We start from the raw sequence: 22172 nt of genomic DNA, 5'->3' as shown, positions 1-22172 counted from the left end.
ATTCCAATGGCTCTACTTTTGAGTATTTTTATTTATTACATTTATATCTCACCTCCACTCCAATGAGCTCAAGGTGGTGTACATGGTTCTCCCCATTTTATCCTCACAAGAACCCTGTGAGATAGGACAGGCTGAGAGGCAGTGACTGGCCCAAGATCACCCAGTGAGCTTCATGGCTGACTGGGGATTCAAATACTGGTCTCCCTAGTCATCGCCCGATGCCCTAAACATGCTAACCCTTTGAATTCATCACTTTTTCCCACCAACTTAATCATGAACATATCAAGGAGCAGGCATTTAAACCTTGCTGAGAGTCTTCTGCTCCACACTGCACTCTAAAAGGGCTCTTGCGGTACGCTGCCCCTGAACATGGAGTCTCCAACTGAGGTACCATAGCTATCGAAAGGCCTTCCCTCTGTGAATCTGCTAGGTCCATCTATGCTAAATAGTCATCCCGTGATCCGGTGACAATCAGTTCTGCAGGGAAATCATGTGCCAAATAAAGGCTGCGTTATATTTGCCCTAAACCCTTCTTGCTGATGAGTTTCATTAGAAAACTTGAGTCAATTATTTCGGTGTCCGCTGTTGGTCTTGATTATTTCAAGAGATGCTCTTACTCACCGGTACGGTTGTTCTCCCGTGTGTGTCCGCAGATGTCTCGTCAGATTTGCTGAACGGGGAAAGATCTTACCACAGTACCTAGGAGAGACAACACAGAGCGCTTCACACCATAGTCTTGCAGCTTTCATAAGAACATACCAGGCCACTACTGAGTCAGACCACTGGCCTATATAGCTCACCATTGTCCACACTGCCTGGCACCGGCTCGCCAAGGTTTCAGGCACAAGGGCATTCCTGAAGCCCTACCTGGAGATGCCGGGATTGAACCAGTGACATTCGTTGACATCTTTTCGGCACTAGGAGAAGACTTATCTTTTCCCCCAGGGAACTAATAGACTGTGATGAGGTCATTTTGTTGTTAATGTGCACTGCCAAGTTTCCTGTGGCTGTTCCGTGGGTTGTTTGCTCTGATTTTATATATATGTATATAATAATTATTATTATTATTTATTACGTTTGTATACCGCCCCATAGCCGAAGCTCTCTGGGCGGTTTACAACAATTAAAAACATTAAAAACAAATATACAAATATACAAATTTAAAAACACTTTTTAAATAATAATGTGTTGAAAGTTGCCTGGAGACCTTCAGGAAGCAAGCGTAATTAATAATGATGATATTATTAGCATTATCATCTCATCATCAACATCATCATCATCATCCTACACTGAGCTGTGGCCTTTGGTCTTTTGTTAGAACACAAATCTGTAAAGCCGGGGGTGGGAGAATGGCATGTGTAGCTCAGTGCTGTGTACACTGACTGGCAGTGGCTCTCCAGGGTTTCAGGCTGGGGTGTCTCCCAGCCTTGCCTGGAGATGCCATCGGGATTGAACTTGGGACCTTCTGCATGCAAAGCAGATGCTCTAACCACTGAGCTATGGCCCTCCCCTTACTTCTGGCTAGAACAGAAAGATATAAAGTTGCAGCGGTGGTGGAGGAATGGCACGTCCAAAGCTGCTGTGAGTTTAAGAGACAAACGGCATACAGGCGTGGATCCCCTTTCCTGCCAGCTATATTAGTTGCTGATGCTAAATGTTGCTTAAAGTGCATTTCTCTAGTCCTTAACATTAATAAAAAAGATTTCAAACAGTGGTTGTGGGTGGTTGCCTTTTCCTCCCTTTACAAGTGCATTCAGCTGAAGTTGAAAGTGTGACACTCTTTCCCACTTCCTCTTTTCAGCTCTATGTGCTTTTGAAGGGTCAGATTAATTCTGATTATTCAGATTATTTGGAAAAGAGAAGTGTGTGCACACCCCTCCTCTCTCTCTCAGTGAGGTGATTCGGAAGGGAGAGAGAGAGAGATTGAGAGAAGTGACCAGAGGGGGTGGTACCTATGACACTCACTCAAAAATCTAAAAGTGCTCACTGGCCTAAAAGGTTAGTGGCCCTTGTCTTAAATCTTGCATCCCATTCAGAGCTTGGAAAAGTTACTTTTTTGAACTACAACTCCCATCAGCCCAATCCAGTGGCCATGCTGGCTGGAGCTGATGGGAGTTGTAGTTCAAAAAAGTAACTTTTCCAAGCTCTGCATCCTTTCTGGTTCTTTGCAGTGGCCGGCGATGCCCCCTTTACTTTTTTGTTTGTTTTACCTGCAGGTATAGCGTTCTTTGCCCTTGCGCAAAATGGGGTCGGACAGCGTTGGGGGCGGTGAGCGGAAGTTGAAGGGATGGTGCGGGAGGGGCTGCAAGGAGGCGCCGGTGTCCGTCTTCATGGCTGCAAAGCTCTCCAGTTTCTCTGTCATCGTTTCTATGGCCGACATCTGATCACAAAAGGGAAAGATTTTTTTTTCCACCAGCAGTGGCCGACACAATTGTTTCCTTTTCGAAGTCTGAAAAGCCACAACAAGGGTGGCATTCAATCCTAGTCCTACTCAGAGTAGACCCATTGAAGTTAATAGACACAATTCCCACTGCATTCCACATAATGCACAATGTAGGTCAGGGCTGGGGAAGCTCGGGCCCACAGGTCACATCTGGCCCTTCAGGCCTCTGCATGAGGCCCTTGGAATTCTCCCCAGGCCGCATGCTGACTCATCTTTGTGTCCCCTCTCCCAGTGTTTTTCTATTGCTGGAATGTGCCCTCAGACTATTATCATGCCCCTTGCTTCCATGGGCAAGGACACAGAGGGGTGTGTTGAGTGTGTGTAGAAACACAGCCGAATGTACAAAGGCAAAATTTGCATCGGTTGCTCCACCCTCTTTTGCCTCTGTCCTGAAATCTTGGATTGCTGCTGCCAGTCAGGGCAGACAATACGACACTAGATGGACCAATGATCTGACTCAATGCACAATGCAAGTTAGCTAAGGTTACATTACTAGAGTTTGCCTTGGGGTTGTTCCACATGAAATAGAGTGAGGTGCAGGAGTTCTGGATCCGACCAGGCCGTAGGAGTGTGTCTGTTAATTTACCCCCACTGAATATGTGGGGGAAATATGTCAGTTCCGCTTCCTGTCCGTTTCTGGTATTTCCAACCTTAAGTTCAGTTCTCTACATTTCCACATCAGCTTGCAATTTTATTTATTTATTTTGGGGGGGGAAGTCCTCATGAAAATTCACCAGCATTTTAGTGCAAATTTCTCCTAATATGCACAGTTATGGCAAGTAGTTTCCCCCAATATATACATTCTTGCAAAGCAATGTCCTCTAACATAATTCATTTTTGTATCTCCCCCTCCACCCACTAATCTAGGCATTTTTATACACATTTTACCCTTGTGTGTGTGTGTGTGTGTGTGTGTATATATATGTGCACATTCCTTGGCTGGACGACTGCATTGCAAAATTCAGAGAAAGGCGAATTTTGAAGGATGGCTGGGTTTTGGTTAGCCTACTGTTTCAGTAAGTGTGAATTAGGTAAGTTTGCCTTTAAATGCAAATCAGATCAAATTCCTCTCCCATCCATACCCCTGACTCATTTCTCCTCCCCTTCTAAATGCCCCTCTATATAAAACGTATAGTCAACTCACACACTGGGGTCCGTGCTAAGCAGCCGTTTCTTATGGCCAGCTAACATTGTGTGGCAGGGGAAATAGCCCCATAAATTAAAGTGAAAAGGTTGCCCAGGAAGATCAATCTTTGCTGCGCAAAGCCAAGAGCTGGGCGATAAAAACGGCCTTAATGATGACATCATGGCAGCGGGGAGGAAAAGGCAATAGAGGGTTGAACAGGGCACAAGACTCTGAATTAAGAGAATCCAACATGGCCACTTCCGATGGCAAGGGGGATCCGTCAGTCACAAAATGAGACTCTCTGTTGGGTACCTGGAAGAGCTGACCTTGGGCACTTAGAAATGGGCCTTAAGATGGCACTTAAGAATGTACACCACTACTAGAGATAGATGACTCTGTAGATTCCTGTTTCTCTTAAGTCCTGCTTGTATGTTATCACATGTCTTGAGCAAGTTGATGATTTTAGCCTCACCCCCAAATGCATGTTAAGAACATAAAGGAGAGCCTGGCTGCCGGAACAGCCCAGTGGCCCATCTAGTCCAGCTTCCTGTTCTCACAGTGGCCAACCGATGCCCATAATGGGAAGCCCGCAAGCAGGACCTGAGTGCAAGAGCAACTTTCCCCTCCTGTGGTTCCCAGCAACTGGTATTCACAGGCGTCCTGCCTCCGACATTGGTGGTAGAACATGCCCATCAGGGTTAGCAGCCACTGAGGTTGTGTATGGTTATGGAAAGAGAGCTCCTGTGCATGGGTGGGGCTCCAGGGGATGAGAATACAGAGTTATTTGGGTGTCCCAATTGCATGGAGCCCCAATTTGCAAGCAGGAGTTTGCTCCTTGTGCTTCCTCCTCACACAACTGTGTGCCACACACAGCTGGAAGAAAAAGAAGTGGTGCTGAGGACAGGGCGTCCCCATTCCTCACATTCCACATTTGCAGTATGCCCTACACCAAGCACGGGGACACTTTTACAGCCCAGGGGCAATCTTCCAGGGAGCCCGTGGTGGGCGGGCCCAGAAACAAAAGTGGGTGGATCAAAAAATATAAATTTTCCCTTGTTACAGTCAGCTCGTTTCAACACACACAAACGCACACAGAGCCCTCTCTCCTCCTTCATCCAGACAAGCAAGAGACTTGATCAGAGTGCAAGGACACATTTCAGCCAGAAAAACGCTCTAGGAGGGTGCGAAACAAGGTCATTGAGGGGTGTGGCCTGGTAAGGGTGTGTGGCCTGGGGAGAGTTCAAAAGGCCAGATAAGATAAGAAAAGACTCAGAAGGCCACATTTGGGCTGCATTCTTCCTAACTCACACTTTTTTTTTTTGCATGCAGCTTTGCCGAACATGCACATTTTGCAAGCTAATTTCCCGACATAATGTTTTCCATCCAACCTTAGCCCTACTCAGAGTAGACCCATTGGTGTTAATGGGCACGATGAACTTCGTTCCACTCGTGTCAATGGGTCGACCCAAAGTAGGACTTAGTTGAAGACAACCCAATGCAGTTTTGCATGTTGTTTTAATAAAAAATGTACATTTTCCTGTTTGCGAAATTCAGAGAAGTGCAAATGCAGGAGGACGGCTGCACAACCTGTTTTCTGACTGGAGGTGTGAATTCAGTTGGTTCACGTTAAAAGGTGAACCATGCATGTTTCCTCCCCTCCCTAAATTCACTACAAGAGTGAGAGAGAGAGAAAGAGAGATGAAGGAAGGGAGAGACAGACAGAAAGAAAGAAGAGTGAGGGGAAGGAAGGAAGGAAGGAAGGAAGGAAGGAAGGAAGGAAGGGGTGCGCTGTCCTGATCATTGAGGAATACATTGCAGAAGGTTGACAACTGCTCATAAACCTTAAAAAATAAAAAGAAAAGGAGGTGTTATTTAATAGAACAGACCCTGGGCCCGCACGATAAATAGCACAAGAGAACAGAAGGCCAACCTCCGCTGCCAGTCATGTAACAAAACCGAGCCGGTGACAAAATGCTTGGCGGATCTCGTCGAGGGTTCTTGCGCTCAGCCCTTTACCGGAGCACCTGGGGATGGCTTTTGTCGCTCCCTGCTCTTTCGGCACTTAATCACAGAGGTTTTGCCAGTGTGAGATGCCGTGGGCTCATTCTGAAATTCTAAAGACAGAAGCCCTCAGCCTCTCCATTTGACAGAAGGAGTTTGCTATTTAAGGAAGGGGAAACTGGTTCAAAAGAAGAAGGGGGGAGCAGAAAAGAAAAGGAAGAAGAAAAGATAGTCATCAGGTGGGGGGATGGCTTGCCACTAAGCAATCAGGAAGACTTGCCATTGATTGATGCAGGACAGACTTCATTTGAATTGTGCTGGAGCCATACAAATCAATGTAACGTGGGGGAAGCATTCTTTTGTTTATTCCCCCCACCCCGGTTGAAAAAAAAAAAAAGATACAGGTCACATTTTCAACTCAGCTCAGGAATACAGCACATGTTTGCTTTCATGCTGTTGCTCCTGGTTTCCAAAGGCGAATGGTCTCCGAAATGTCAGGTTTTGTAGAAATCAGCACTTTGGTTTCAAAAACTGTCATGGCCCAGTGACAAACCCAACGGCAAAACATCAGGTGTGTCATGTGGAGATCAACAAGAGCAGCAAACTAACCTATGGCCCTCTAGGTGTTGCTGGACCACAACCTCCATCGTCCCAGACCCCTGGGCGTGTTGCATGTTGGCTGGGCGTAGGGGTGGGGAAGAACTTCGATTCGGTTCCCATTTCAAACCGAATCTATCAAATTTGCACTTTGCGAAACAACATGAGAACTGAAACACAGCCAGCCTTCAAAATGTGCACTTACCCGAATTGTGCAATTCGGTTCTCCAACTAAACAATGTTTACAAAAACACAAAGATGAGGGGAAGCGTGCACAAAGTGAATATATTGGAGAAAATGACATACAAAAATGCATTATATTAGGACAAACTGTCGGCAACAAAATGTGTGCACTAGTCAGAACTGCATATAAACGTGTATTTATTAGGAGAAACGTGCCCTAAAATGCTGGAGAAATTACATGAGGATTTTTTTTAACTGAAAAAAAAAATCCGTAAATTGCTGCAGAAATGTGGAGAACCGAATTTAAGATAAGAATAATGAGAAACTGAGAGAACGGAAATGGAGACATCCTCCTTCCATCCCTAGCTGGGAGCCGTTGGAAGTAGGAGTTCGACTATATCTAGAAGGCACCACGTTGGATCATCTCACCTTATGCTGATGGGTTGTTGGTAATAAATAACAATACCTTTCAAGAAACCCTCACACGGTTGTATCCCACTAACTTCTACTCAGAAATTAATGTATCTACATTGGTCATGTTCATTCACTTCATTGGATCTACTCTGGGTACAACTAGCCTTGGATACAACTCAAAGTCTGCAATTCCAAGGTTTCAGTCAGCCATGACCTTTTCCAGGTTACTCCATTCCAGAGGTGGGGAACCTCAGTCCCGAGGCCTGAATGTGGCCCTCCAGGCCTCTCTATTTGGCCCCCAGGCCTCTCCCAAGGCCACACCCTCTCTCCCTAGGCTATATCTCTCACCGACAATGCTTTGCATCCCACTTTGAGCCTTTTTTTGCCTAATGCATTTTTAATGTTATTTTCATGAATATGCTTTTTTATTTTGCACACTTTTTGCCATATATGTATTTTTGTACAAATTCCTCGGCTGGAGAACCATACTAAAAAATTCAGAGAAGTGCGTTTTTTTGCGGGATGGCTGCATTTCAATTCATGCATTGTTTCGGAACATGAGGATGATGTGGGTTCGCCTTTAAACACAAAGCGAACTGGGTTTGTCCCCCGTCGCTACCCCCAGCCCAGCCCTTACACACAGAGGTTCAGATCCCCACTCAGCCGTGATGCTTGTTGGGTGACCTTGAGCTACTCACTACCTTTGAGCCTGGCCTACTTCACAGGGCTGTTGGGAAGATAACATGGGTGGGTAAAGTGTACATGGGGGAAGCATGCATACTGCCCAATACCATTCTGTATATTTTGTTCACAGATACTAACTTGACAGCCATGGAGGCTGGTCCATTTGGGCACGTGGGTCTGCCGTCAGCGTGCTCATACCTGCCTGCCTTTTTATTTACATCCAGTCCAAGGATGGAGCTCCCTGTCATCTTCCTCCTCTTTAGCCTCAGTGTTGTCCCTTTCGGAATGCAGCAGGGAGGAGGACGAGAATGGATTGGCTCTGCATGTCATTGGCTCTGGCGCCACCTACTGTTGGCCTCCCTGCCTTCCACCCCACCAGCCACCTACCATTGGCTCTGACTATACCCAGTAGAGGCTGGTCTGTTCGGGCAAGTGGGCACTGCCCCACCAAGCTCAGCCTGCCCTCAGCCAACTCCCACCTGCGTGTCTCCTTACCGCCACTTGAAGGAGTGGCCTTGGCTGCCAGCTTCCTCCTCCTTTAGGTTTGCCTTTGCAGAATGCAGCAGGGAGGAATTAGTTTACTGTTCCTGCAGTTGGTTCTGGCATCACTGCTTTCAGCCTCCTTCCCTTCTGCCGTACTGGCCCCAATGGGTAACCAGCCTCCACTGACTATGGCCACATTCACCCCATACATATATTCGACTATGATTCCACTTTAAGCAGCCGTGGCTTCCCTCAAAGCATCCTGGGAAGTGTAGTTTTTTTTAAGGATGCTGAGAGTTGCTAGGAGACCCTCTATTCCCCTCGCAGAGCTACAGTTCTCAGAGTGGTTTAACACTGGGTTTCCCAGGATTCTTTGGGGGAAGCCAGGACTTTTTCAAACGGGATCATAGTGGAATCATTGTGTAGTCTGAATGTGGCCTACCTGTTGCGCTCCCTGCCTTCCGCCCCACCAGTCCCGGAGGGCATCAGCCACCACATCTTGACAGATATTTTCCGTGGTCAACATTTTATGAGCTTGATATTCTTTCGTTTTTGTCCTTCTGGCTCCCCAGGGCTTACTCTTGTTCGGAGCGTATATCTTTCTCACCAGACTTGCTGGGACAGCTATCAGATCACTCCTCTCCCGCTATTCTAAGCCACACAAACACAGGATGTTCCCGGGCAGCCTGTCACCATTGTAGGGCCGGTTCAAATGGAAAAATCGGGGGAAGTTATTAACCAAACTCTCCGGCTGAGACAAAACAATGAAGGTACTAAGTTTAGCTGTGGAAAAGCAAACTGCATCGGCCTTTCACAAAGATGCCAGTGCAGCTTTACCCAAGGTGGGAAAGGCTCCAGCGAGGGAAGAGCGCATGCGCATGCTCTGCAAATGAAACCACAGAGTAGGCTCTTGCTAGTTCCAGCAGAAAGGGAATCAAGATGGATGTGGATGGCTTGTGCCCAATTTCCAGCCTAAAAGCTGGCTTGCAGGATCCACCCGCAACAAGGTGGCACAATGAGGCTACCGCACAGGGTCCCCACCATGTCTGAGGGCTCCAGGTCAGTGGGGCAGTGGAATGTGCAGCACCTTGGACAGCTCCTTGAAAGTTCGGACTAACACCCGGAGCGGATTCCGCTGCTCCACTGACGTAGAGCCACCAGCCGCCCCCAACCTTCTCAGAAATGAAGATTAAGTCTCCCATTCAGAGTAGAGAGCCTCAGGCCAGTGGTCTAATTCAGTAAAACAACATTTATAAGTGCTCAGTTATGAGGGGGGCCATCACTCTATAGTAGAACACGTTTGCATGCAGAAAGCCAAGAGTCAATCATCAGCATCTCCATTTGAAAGGAATGCTGGGAAGTGTCCTGAATTGCTGCTGTCGGCCACCTGAATGGGAGGTCCCAGGTTCAGCCCCAGCATCTTCAGATTGGGCTAGGAATGTCCCTGTCTGAAAACCTGGAAAGCCACTCAGTGCAGACAGTACGGAGTTAGGTTGAGCAGCAAACCCATATGTTGCATACAAAAGGGCCAAGAAGTGAGCACCAGTAAAAACAGGTCGGGGAACCTGTCTCTCTCCAGAGGCTGCTGGACTTTATGTGGAGCTACACTAATAAATTCAATAATAATAATAATAATAATAATAATAATAATAATAATACACTTGGTCTTGGAGCTCCAGCTGGTGCACAGTGATATGCCTAGGCTGTTGGTGGGGACAGACTACTGCCTGCACATCTCTCCAGTGCTGAAAAACTCATAGTGGCTGCCAGGTTCAGGGTTCGGTTCAAGGTTCTTGTATTATTTTACAAGGCCCTTAACAACTTGGGTCTGGGATATCTTAACCCTTACATCCTGGCCTGATCGCTGAGTTCTTCAGGGGAGTCTCTGTTAGCGGTCCCACGGCTCCAATGCACGGCTCGTATCCACCAGGAGCCAGGCCTTCAGTATGGTGGTCCTGACTCTGAGAAACTCTCTCCCAGCTGAGACCGGGCAGCCCCACTCCCCTGCTGAAATTCGGGCACTTGCCAAAGACCCTTCTACTTCAGCAGGCATTTATCAGTAAGTTGTATTTCACCGATTTATGGAGCGTCACTTTTTTTAACCTCTTTTTTTCCTGTTTGCTTCAAACACCATTATTATTTGGACTGATGAATTGTTTCATCGACTGCTCCGTAAACCGCTTTGTGACCGTCCAGGGCAAGAAATGGTCTATCAACTTTGGAAATAAAGCAACAAGAAGAGGACTGGAGTCCCCCAGCCCCTCTGTAATGTGAGTGTGGGGCTCTCCCTTCCTCCAAGTGCAACAGGGCCACCCTTTCCCATGGCTTCATTTCAGCATTGTTCCAGGCGCCTTCCAGGGTAGGTTGCCCTCAGGCAATTAGGTGTGCTCCAGCAGGGTAGACATAAAATTCAGTTAAGGATGGCGAGATCTGTCTATTTTGGGTTGATGACAGCTTTGCACATGTTCATAAGTGCACTACCTCTTGCTTCCACATTAAGCAGCACATCTTTTTTTAAAAAAACCTTATGGAATTTAGTATTATAAATGTGGATTGAAATAGCATGTGTTGAAGTGCATATTTTATCTTCTTCATCTATGCATCTCTCTCAATGTATTTTAGCCTAATAAATGCATTGTTTTTTCAATGCCCTTTTAGCATGTTTTCTGAGCTGAAAACTGTACTTGAAAATCCAGAGAAGTGCAAAATTATGTCACCAACAACGATTTACTCAAAGCTGACCCGCCGAAAGTAATGGATCCAAGTTAGTCATGTCCCTTAATTTCAAAGAGTCTATTCTGAGTGTGGCTAATGCTGGATGCACCCAGGGATGGGCAAATCTGACAATCTTTGTTTCTCATTTTCCCAGTCTTAAATTCAGTTCTTCACATTCCCACATCAAGTTGCATTAAAAAAAAAAGTCCTCGTGAAAATTAATCAGCATTTTAGTGCAAATTTCTCCGGAGATACACGTCTGTAAGTAATTTTGCTTAATATACACCTTTTTACAAAGCTAGTTTCCCAAACATAATGCACTGTAAAGTATATATTTCGGTTCGGTTCATGTGGTTTTGGAACATGGGAATTAGTTGGTTTCACGCTTAAAAGTGAACTGAACTGAATTTTTCCCCGTCCCTAAATACAACCCATTGTTCTGGTCTGTGCAGGAGTCAGAGAGGTGCAAATCAGGTCAGTGCTCATCAGACTGCCCAGAAATTGTGCTCAACACTCAAACATCTCTCGGTCTTACCTGGGGATGAAAAAGCAGCGGGGAAGGCCTCAGGTACTTCTCCTTTAGTGCGCCCACTGAGTCAACCACTTTCCGCTTCTCCACCCTGCTGGACAGCAACACAGAGGGTTACATACCTTACAGGGCCTCGAGGAAAAAAAGAAGGAACAGAGATATAATCTGCCCTCACTGGTATCTCCCAAGGCTTGCCTCAGTGTTGCACCAGGTGTTACTGTTGGTATATAAAGCCCTTAATGGGATCACCTCCTCACACGTGCCCACTCAACCGCTTCGATATGTGAAACTAGCACAGCTGCAGTTGCCACAGAAGACTCATCCCGCAGTTGTAAGAAATTGTTTCTTTTATTAAAAGTGTGGAGCCAACCAATGACAGATGGAACTGCTCCCTAATTAGTTTCAAGCAAGAAGGGAGGCAAGTGATGGCTGACTAAGGGCAGAGGAAGGTTAGTCTGTGGCAGTGCCCCATTAGCCCTCAAGGACTAGCATCCACAGGATATTGGGGGGAAATGAAACATCCTTCTTGGAGAGAATGGCTTGCTCAACACTTAAACCAGAGCAAGCCGGGAGCTGAAGTCATACTGCAACCTTTTGTTGCAGGTCCCACTGGTAATTTCTGTGGGTTGTATCTAAGTTCTACTCTGAGTAGACTGAATGAAATGAATGAACCTAAGTTAGTCATGTCCATCAATTTCAATGGGGGCACCCCAAGCAGGTTGGATCCAACCCTACATTTTCCAAGCTTGGAGGACTATTGGAGGGATGACCAGGTATGGAAGGATCTGTCCGTTTCGGTTCTCTCAGGTTCTCATTTTTGCAACCTTAAATTCAGTTCTCTGCATTTCTGCAAATTTCTGCAAAAGTTATTTTTACAAGATTTTACACTTTATTAATTTGCCTGCAGTTTTGACTAATGTACCCATGTTTTGCAAGCAATTTCTCTTAACATAAAGCACTTTTGTATGTAATTTTCTCCAATGAATTCATTATTGTACACATTTCCCTATAAAATCTGCATTTTGGCAAACATTGTTTGCTTGGCAAACTGTACTGCATCATTCAGGTACATTTCCAAGGATGGCTGCATTTTGATTCCCATATTGTTTCAGAAAATGCAAATTTGACAGATTCTGCTTTAAATGCATACTGAACCAAATTTCTCTGCCGTTCCTATTCATGACATCGTCAGCTGGATTAAAAACTTTTGACCTTTTTTTTAGTTTAAAATATTCCCTCCCCCAAAAAAGAAACCCACCAATTCCCTAAGAACCCACCAAGAGTGTGTCCCCCTCCCCCGGTCCGTCTCATACATCTGTCTTCTCCTGTGCTGTTTCCTGCCTCTCTGTTTTAATTGGCAAAGCTTCTTCCAACCTTTGTTATTTTGGCACGTTTTCCAGCCCTTACGCAGAGGTGCTGGAATCCCACTGGAATAGCTCCATCTCTCTACCTCGAATCCTCTTTATTTCCCAAGGAACTGAGCTAAAAACCGCCAAAGCCTTTTTCTCCTACCTGGGATGGCATTCCTAGAGGAGCCTGAATAGAAGGAAGAACTTAAAGCAAAGTTCCCAGATCTCAAGAGTGGGTGCCAGGGATACCCCATGTAATGGGATGCCAATCTGAAAAGGGATCCTGGGAAATTAAAGTTCTTTACTCCCATTCCTGTCTCTCGACAGAGTCAAGCCCTCATCAGCTTAGCTAACAGCTCCATGGCATCCTTCCTACATTGATGCCATAGTTACTTACACTCCTCTACCATGTATGATTTCCAGATTTCAGGTGCTGGTTTCCTCATTTCAGACCCACTTGTCCAAGGACATAGTCATATATACTGAAGAATATACATAGAGAGAGAGAGAGAGGGAGGGAGAGGGAGGGGGAGGGACCCACTGGCCCAGAAAAAAAACCTAGTCCAACATCCTGTTTTACAGTGGCCAAGAATATGGGTTGCTCCGAGCAGACCCACTGAAATTAATGGACCTACGTTAGACCACATTCACACCATACATTTGTTCTATTATTATTCCACTTTAAACAGTCATGGCTTCCCCCACCCCCAAATAATCCTGGGAAGTAGAGTTTGTGAAGGGGGCTGGGAGTTGTTAGGAGACCCCTATTCCCCTCACAGAGCTCCAGTTCCCAGAATGCTCTGGGAAGAAAGACTGACTATGAAACCATTCTGAGAACTGGAGCTCTGTGAGGTGAATAGGAGTCTCAGCACTCTTCCCAAGCTACCCTTCCCAGGATTCTTTGGTGTGACTGTGGCCTTAGGAGTGACCATTGATGATGGTGATGATAATGATGATGATGATGATATCCAGCATCCAGTCATTCCTCCAAAAAGGAGTCAAGGGCAACAGGATTTCTGAGCAGGGCTAGCACTGGATACAACCCTAAGTATGCTATGTTCAGTGAGCCACTGTGGTGCTGGACTGTGTGACCTGAGAGACCAGAGTTCAATTCCTCACTCAGCCATGAAGCTCATTAGGTGACATCTTGGGCCAGTCATTTTTTTCCAGCCTAACCTACCTCACAGGGTTGTTGTGAGAATAAACTGGGGAGGGGGAGAGCCATTCATTCTACCTTGAGCTCCTTTCCTTGGAAAGGTGGGATATACATGTAATAAATAAATAAGTAACTTAGAAATGGAAGGATCTGACGATTTCAGTTCTCTCAGTTTCTCATTTCTCATATCCTACCTGACAGGGTTGTTTGTGAGGATAAAAGATGGGAGAGAGAGAGAGAGAGAGAGAGAGAGAGAGAGAGAGATGTTGGGTGGGTGGGTGGGATGGATGGATGGATGGTTGGTTGGTTGGTTGGTTGGTTGGTTAGAGAGAGATTGAGATTGGTTGGTTGGGTAGACAGACAGACAGACAGACAGACAGAGAGACAGACAGACAGCTCAATTGGACTTGGCACAAGTATGTGGTGCAGCCTGCAAAGGGCAGCGGTTAAGGCAGGGTATGTTAATACCTGTATATGGGGTCCATGAAAAAAGGAGATGGCTTTGCGTAATGCAGCGAAGGCTGTGGGGGCATCTGAGCCTGAGAGATCTTGGGTAATATTTCACTGGCCATTAACTTCCTCTCCCCGTAGATGTGGTTCTTCTGGGAGTCCCAGCTCCCATTCTGACTGGCCCGGATGCGGTTGCCAATGCTCAGATCAAGGGGCTGCTCTTCCCCGGAAGGATGAGCTGGGAGGACTTTGGGGGGCGGCAAGGCTGGCTTGATTTCTTTTGGCTTTGTGGTAAGGTCGAAGGGGGACTCGGAGCTGGCGCTACCCATTTTGTGAAGGTCCCTGGGCGACTTTGGTTCTGCCTTGACCAGCAAGCTGTGATTGAGGGCCCGGTCCGTAAAAGGGTACAGCGCGTGGGGGAAATTGGGGAGGAACTGGAATGGAAACATGGAATGGTACGGGAGGGAGCCCATCTTCTTCTCCTGCATGCCCATGAAGCCGGGCCCAAAGTACTTCTCCGCAATGGAGGCGATAGCCTTGATGGAGTCATTGGCTGCCCCTGCCATGGGGAGGAGCTGCTCCTCGGGGGGAGGGAAGAAGGAATGCTGAGAGTAGAAAAGCGGGAGATCGCTCATGTTGTTGGCGGAACCAGCGGGCACCGAGGCACTGCCGAAATCTGGCTTGCTCTCTGCCAGCTTGCTCTTCTCTTTCATCTTGTCCCGGTCGCTCTCCACGTCGCTCTCCAGGTCAGACCCTGTCCCGGTGGTGGTGTCCAGATCCGTGCCCGTGGTTGTGTTGATGTCCTCGAAGTCGCTCGCATCAGACACGTCGCTGGCCCTGCCTTTGAGCTTCTCCAGGTAGGAGTTCCCCAGGCTGCCACCGCTGTTGTTGAACCTGTCCTCCACTGAGGCGGGGTGGCCACTGTTGCTCACGGCAGAAATCAGAGGGAGGGCCGGGTTGCCGAGAGGGCTCGGGAGCTTGGCTTCTTGAGTGTGGTTGATGGGGCTTTTCAGCAGCGGCGTAGGTGGCAATAAAGGGGGTCTGGGGTACAGCGAGGGAGGGAAGATGCCTGGGAAGCCAGGAGCGAGGGATGGAAATGCCGGGGGAGCCGGTGAGAATGGAAGCCCTCCCGGGTGTGGCCGGGAAGGAAAATAATCGCCGAATCCGAGGCCGGTGTGGTTCAGGGCAGGGGAGGGCTTGGATTTGTCCATCATTGAGCTGGGAGTGAGGGGCAAGCCTGGGCCGAAAATCCCCCCAGCGTTATAATGGTTTTTCCCCTCGCAGAAGCGCCGGTGCTTGTTGAGTGAAGAGGTGGTGCTGAACATCTGGCCACAGTCCTTGCACTTGATCTGGGTCCGGCAGTCGGCATGCATTCGCTTGTGGCGGCACAGGTTGGAGAACTGCGTGTAGGACTTGTGGCAGACCTCACCTAAAGCATCAACAGAAACCAAAACACCCAAACCCAATATGAAATTAATATGAAAGAACTGGTGTGAAATCAGGTTCTATTTGTAACAATAGTACTAGCAGTAGGAGCAGCAATGATAATAACAATAATAATTGAATAAAAATAGTATCCAAGTAGTACACTTAAGACATTTAAAACAATCCAAAGTAACAACGTCCAAAATACTCACAGGGCTGCAGCCTTAATGATCGCCTAAACAACGCGAGAAATTTAATCCAAAGGAAAAATAATGATTGGTTAGAAATGAAGTTTGACTAACTATTTGGACATGTGGACTACATGCACATAAGTGTGTGTGTGTGTGTGCAAACTCACAAACATGCATAGGAGACTGCCTTATACCGAGTCAGACCATTGGTCCATCTAGCTCAGTATTGTCTACACTGGCTGGCAGCATCTCTCTGGGGCGTCAGACATGGTCTCTCCCAATCCTACCTGGTGGTGCCAGGGATTGAATTTGGGACCTTCAGCATGCAAGGCAAATGCTTTACCACTCAGCTATGTCCCCCCAACATCCCTAGTTGGATACAACCTGCAGTCATGACTGATGCTGCTTGGCAGGGTTGTTTTCAGATAAGCTTCTTTGGGCTGCCGCTCTGCCAGTGCAGATAGGTGGATGGGCAGATATAATTTTACGTATAAATAGCAAGGCAGATCCCAAGTCCCTGGAGCTCTTGCCCTGGCTAGGAAGTGACTTTCCCAGTTTCCAGCAGCAAAGGATCTGTCGCCACACAAATCTGCAAAAAATTTTTTTAACGGAATGCGCTATTCTAACTTGAGGATTTGTTTTACTTTACTTTATTTCTAGTCTATTTGGTTTGGAATGAAATTGTTACTGTCATAGGGAATAAGATCTGGCAGGCACTTTGATCCTCATGAGCTCTGTTTATATTCAGTATTTGTGGCTTTGACCTTTTTACCATCTGGACTGGCAGGGAAGAAGTTGCCAAAGTTGTTGACCCACTGTGTAACTTCATCATAGCCTGTGTGTGTGTGCGTATGTGTGTGTAACAATGGCTACTGGTGGCTTCATGTCAGTGGGGCAATGCAATCCGCTCAAGGTATTAGCCCAAACCTTTAAAGAGCTGTCCAAGGTTCTGAAACGTAATGGGTTCAGCACCTTGGACAGCTCCCAGAAAGTTCAGACTAAAATCCACCAGCAGCCACTGATGATTAATCCCTGGACAGTGGGCTTCATTTGGCCCTGGAGGTTGTTTTCCCAAGCCACACCTACCTGCCCTACACCTGGCATCATATATGACATCTGGTGTGGGACAGAGAGGTAAAAATGGGACTCCCTTCCACCAGCAGGGGTTGCAAGCAGTGCCAATCTGCTGATTGGTGGTGTCTGCAAACCCTTGTGCCTTTGTGAGTGGAGTTGGTTGGCTCGTTGCCTTGCCATGTGCGCTGCCCCCCTGCATCCCCAGTATCCACATGACGAGGTCCTATGTGCCTATGGATATATGGGTATAGGCAGATCCTCCACATAAGTGGGGGGTGTTCTCTGAATAATCAGCAGCCCCCCCACTTTGTAGAGAGGAGCTCTCTGCATGTAGCTCAGGGGTAGAGCATCTCTATTTATTTATTTATTAGATTTATGAGTCACCCATCTGGCTGGTTGTCCAGCCACTCTGGGCGACCTACAGAATAAAAACATACAAATACATTAAAACATTAAAATCTCAACAGTAGTAATAAACCTAGCCCACCCCAAAAGCCTGTCTGAAGAGCCAGGTCTTCAAGGCCCGGCGGAAGCTCATCATAGCGGGGGCATGATGGAGATCGTTTGGTAGGGAATTCCACAGGGTGGGAGCCACAATATAAAAAGCCCTCTCCCTAGTCCTCACCAGTCTATCTGTTTTAACTGGTGGGATAGAGAGGAGACCTTCTGAGGCTGATCTTGTTGCATGTCATCCTTGATGAAGCTGGAGGAGCTCTTTCAGATAAACTGGGCTGAGACCGTATAGGTAGGGCTGGCAGAGGACCCTATCTGAAATGCCAGACAACCGCTGCCAGTCAGTGTAGACAATATTGAGCTAGATGGACCAATGATCTGACTCTGCACAAGAAAGCTTCCAATGTCCCTAGGATTCAGAACACACACACAGGCAAAATGTGCAGAAGTTCATCTTTTAAACTGTCAAAAAAACCTGCCAGAAATGTTTACTGAAAAAAAACAAGGAGCCCTGTGCCAAGTGTGTGTGGGGGGGGGGCAGGAGGAATGGGTGGCAGAATTTAATCTTGTGCTCTGACCTATAAAATTACAGCAGCTGCTCATGAAGGGTTGCAGCTCAGGATATGTGCAATTATGGCGGCGTGGCAAGCTCTCCGAGACGGGCCGTGACAACTTACATATGAAAGGTTTGACAGTGCTGTGAATGTGCTTGTGCTGCTTGAGGCCTGAAGAAGTGGCAAAGGTTTTACCGCAGTCCGGGCAGGCGTGCGCCCGTGCACCGACGTGTTGAGAACGGATGTGCCGCTGGAGGTTGCTGGGGTCAGTAAACACCTAGAAGGCGGGAGGAGAGAAAGAGCTTTCTTGAGGCACAAAGTCAGGAAGGAGTGCATTTTTCACACTGTTCAGAGTCGTCGCCCATGGGCCTGGCCAAAGATATTTTTGCTGCCTGGGGAGGAATGGTGTACATACAAACAACCTCCCCGCAAGGTGCACAGTATGCAAGGATGGCCATGCTGTTTGCCGCAGCGCCCTCCCCGAAACCCCCTAGAACCTTCTCTTCTTGATAGTAAAAATAAAAATAAATTAAACAACAATTTGTGGCTCTTTCCTGACATTCTAAAATCTGTCCGTTTCTCATTTTTCCAATCTTAAGTTCTGCTCTCCACGTTTCTGCAGCAGTCTGCAATTTTTTAAAAGTCCTTGTGAATATTCATTAGCGGTTTTGTGCAATTTTCTCCCCAATGGATACATTTTTTAATGCAATGTTATCTAATACACGCATTTCTGCAAAGCATTTTCCTGAATATATAAACCATCTTCATAGGTTATTTTCATTTCTATGCATGCATTTTTGTACACATTGCTTGGTTGGTCGAACTGCACTGCAACATTCAGAGAAGTGCAAATTTTGAAAGATGGCTGGGTTTCGTTTTCCATATTTTCTTCAGAATATGTGAATTTAGTAGGTTTGGGTTAGATGGCGATGGCTTGTCCAAGGTGCTGAAATCTATTCCCAAAGTAGGTTCATCACCTTGGATAGCTCCTTGAAAGTTTGGACTAAAACCTGGAGTGGACTCCCTGCCCCGCTGACAGTGGAGCCAACAGTTGCCCTGAATTCAGCCCAAGAAGCAGCTGAGAGAGTCACACTCTGGTAACATTTACATGTGCAGGAGAGGAACTGAAGTACATTTAGGGCTTAAACAAACACATTTTCCTTTCAATCTGTGGTCTATTAAAAGTGTTGCGAGCTGAATTTTTAAAGTGTTTTAAGCTGCTGGTGTTTTTGTTGTTGGATTATTTTGTGGGTCTTTTGTCTTAATTTAATTACCTTAATTAATTAATCACGTTACCCATTACATTTCTTAAGGATCTTAATCCATGTAATTATCTTAATTGATTCAATAATTGTACGGTTTTAATTGGCAAAGCCTCCTCCAACCTTGGCTATTTTGGCATGTTTTCCAGCCCTTAAGCAGAGGTGCTGGAATCCCACTGGAATAACTCCATCTCTGCCTTTAATCCTCTTTATTTCCCAAGGAACTGAGATATATTTAAAATAAGGGAACCATAATGTGAATGCTACATATTGCACAGAGCAAGAGTCATTATGCTAGCTTCTCAGCAGGCGTGTCACTGGTGCTTACTGGGAGGGAATGTGGAGGGGTGGCGAGGAAGGTGGTGCTGTACAAATGCATGAGTGCTCAATTTGGCACTCCTGCAAGGTGGATTTGCACTGCACCAATCTCTCCGCTGCCTCGTCCCTCCCCCTCCTGGTACAGTAAACCAACCCCTCTGCCAGGGAGCTAGTGTAAATGAACTGCTCCCGAAATGTATGAGTCTTTTATTGCATTTGCAGAACTCTCTTATTTTAGAAGATATTTTTTTTGTTCTGTTGATCCTCTTGAATTCACTGGCTGCCTGCAACCTGGTGGGGCGGAAGGCAGGAAGCCCAACAGTTTGTGGAGCCACAGCCAATCACAGGCAGAGCCAGCTAATTCTAGATTTGACCCCATCTTCCTTCTTGCTGAGTTCTGCAACGACAACAGTGAAATGGAGGAGGAAGCTGACAGCAAGCCTCCTCCCATCACCCAGAGTGACTGTAAGTAAGAAGGCAGGATTGGCTGAGATCAGACTGAGGTTGGTAGGGCAGCCCCCCATGTGCCCCAGTGAAGCGGCCTCCGCTGGTTGCATTGCTGGGCCCACAAACATAGCTCTGCCCAATACCAGCCACTGCTGGCCATACCTTTACACAGTTTTCACATTCAAATCGTTTGCCACTGTCATGTGACATCTGGTGACGAATCAGGTTTGATTTCCAGTTGAAGGCCTTGGGACACTGGTCACATTTGTACTCCCTTTCCTCGGTGTGGATGATCATGTGCTGTTCCAAGCTGTCGGGGAGAGAGAAGGAAGATGGACTCCATGGATTCTACAGCTCTGGGAATCGCTAATCAGGGTCAATAAACAGCCCATTTTGAAAGAGGGCCGATGAGTTCACAGGGCTATAGAAAAAAAACCTTTTTATTTATTTGATCAAAAACATATTATGCAACAGCACGTTGGAAATCAGGGTGTGTTTTTTTCATAATACAACTGGATGAAAAATTAAACATACCAAGAAAAAAAGAGGTGCACATTGAGGTTGATGCCTTCACAATTCTTGGTAAGAATTATTTTATTTATTTATTTCTTATTTGATTTATATCCCACCCTTCCTCCCAGCAGGATCCCAGGGTGGCAGACAGAAGCACTAAAAACACTCTAAATCATCATAAAAACAGACTTTAAAATACATTAAAACAAAACATCTTGAAAAACAATTTTTTTATAAAAGCTCTGAATAATCATTATTGGTGCTAGAGGGAAACATCATGCCCAATATTTTTTGTCTGCTGTTTGTTTGTGTCAGGATATTGTCTTTGGGAGGGGTGGGTGGGTCTTGTGATATTCTTGCTTTGAAGCCGGAATGTTACTAGAAATTCAAAATAAAGGCTGCAAGATTGCAGCCAATAAAGGGGGAGTAAGACTGGACCGCAAAAATGTAGACTTACTTTATTTCTAAGGTTTCTTACTTGCTCTTCACTGTAAAGTTCCAAGGCAGGTTACAACAATATAATCTTATTATTATTATTGCAAAACAATTGTGGGGCATACACAACATTTACCTTTATTTAAATAAACTGGTAGCATTCAACTAAATCCTACTTAGAGTAGACCCATTTAAATCAATGGACCTCAGTCATGCCCATTTGTTTCAAAGGGTCTGTCTAACATTGCGTGCAATCCTTTATGTAGGAAACGGCTTTCTCCATAACACCTAACAAGGCACGTAAAAAACAGAACAGACTGCCCATGTTGTGCCTTTTTAGAAATGTGGCATTTTAAACTTGTCCTATTAATCAGCGATTGTCTTTTACAGTTCAAATGAAAAGGGCCATGCTTCAAAATCATTAAAAACAACAACCACACAGCATCAGCTGTGGCCTGTTCTAGTGGAGATGTTGGAAAATTGCCACTACCGAAAGAAAAGACAAGATACTAACTTTTTTCTGCGGAAGCTATTAAGTTGCTGAACACAGTTTGGAGCTCAAACCTGGGGTCTCCCGCATGGAAAATATTCAGAGCTACAGGCCCTCTCCTAAAACATCGTTTGGCTTCCAGAGGTAATTTGGGTCCCCTCTGCATGATACATTTAAAGCACTGTGATGCCATTTTAATAGTGATGGCATTCCCCAAGGAATCCTGGGAACTGCCATTTACTAAGGGTGCTTAGATTGTTAGGAGACCCCTATGCCCCTCCCAGAGGGACTAAACATTCAATCCCTCTTCCCAGGGGACTCTGGGAACTGTAGCTCTGTGAGTGGACGAGGGGTCTCTTAACACTTCTCAAGCACCCTTAGCAAACTACAGTTCCCAGGATGCTTTGGGGGAAGCCATGTCTGCTTAAAGTTGCAGGAAGCCGCTCTAAATGTTTAGCGCAGATGGGCCCTGAAGTGTATCACCGGGTTCCAACAGGCATTACCTATATTTGTTCGGGAACATCCTCTCGCAATCTTTGCATTCGTAGACCTGCCCGTCCGCTGCCCCCTCCTGCTTAATCTCCTCGCTGAGGCTCTCGTATAGGGAGCTAACGGCGTTGCAGGAGTATTTCTTGTGGCGCCTCATGTCCAACTTCGACTGGAAGAGTTCATCGCAGTCCTCGCAGCGGTACATGTGCACTTCTAAGGAAACAGCAGGAGAACCTAGCAAGATCCTGTCTGGATCGGGTCCACCATCCTGTCCTTGCAGTGGCCAATCAGATACCCCAATGGGAAGCTTGTAAGCAGGACCTGGACACAAGAGCAATTGTCCCCCACTTGTGATCCCCAGCTACTGGTCATAGAATCATAGAATAGTAGA

General features: G+C 46.4%; 1 protein-coding gene across 16 annotated transcripts in view; it reads right to left on the bottom strand.

Annotated features, from left to right (window-relative positions):
* Window positions 1-22172, bottom strand: part of LOC133372935 (histone-lysine N-methyltransferase PRDM16-like) — a 545545-nt gene that overhangs the window by 72258 nt on the left and 451115 nt on the right. For 15 of the 16 annotated variants that reach the window (XM_061602158.1, XM_061602152.1, XM_061602153.1 and 12 more), the window contains 7 exons: window positions 21796-21994; window positions 20017-20164; window positions 17951-18104; window positions 14149-15559; window positions 11182-11269; window positions 2211-2380; window positions 622-699 (listed from right to left, as the gene is read on the bottom strand). In XM_061602158.1, coding sequence (XP_061458142.1) covers window positions 622-699; window positions 2211-2380; window positions 11182-11269; window positions 14149-15559; window positions 17951-18104; window positions 20017-20164; window positions 21796-21994 — 2248 coding nt within the window. The remainder of the gene's footprint in view (window positions 1-621; window positions 700-2210; window positions 2381-11181; window positions 11270-14148; window positions 15560-17950; window positions 18105-20016; window positions 20165-21795; window positions 21995-22172) is intronic. The other variant, XM_061602147.1, reaches the window with a different exon arrangement.

Source organism: Rhineura floridana, chromosome 18 (genome assembly GCF_030035675.1).
Source record: "Rhineura floridana isolate rRhiFlo1 chromosome 18, rRhiFlo1.hap2, whole genome shotgun sequence".
NCBI classification, from domain to species: Eukaryota; Metazoa; Chordata; class Lepidosauria; order Squamata; family Rhineuridae; genus Rhineura; species Rhineura floridana.
The sequence above is the reverse complement of the archived record's forward strand: the minus strand, read 5'-3'. Positions and strand labels throughout refer to the sequence as shown.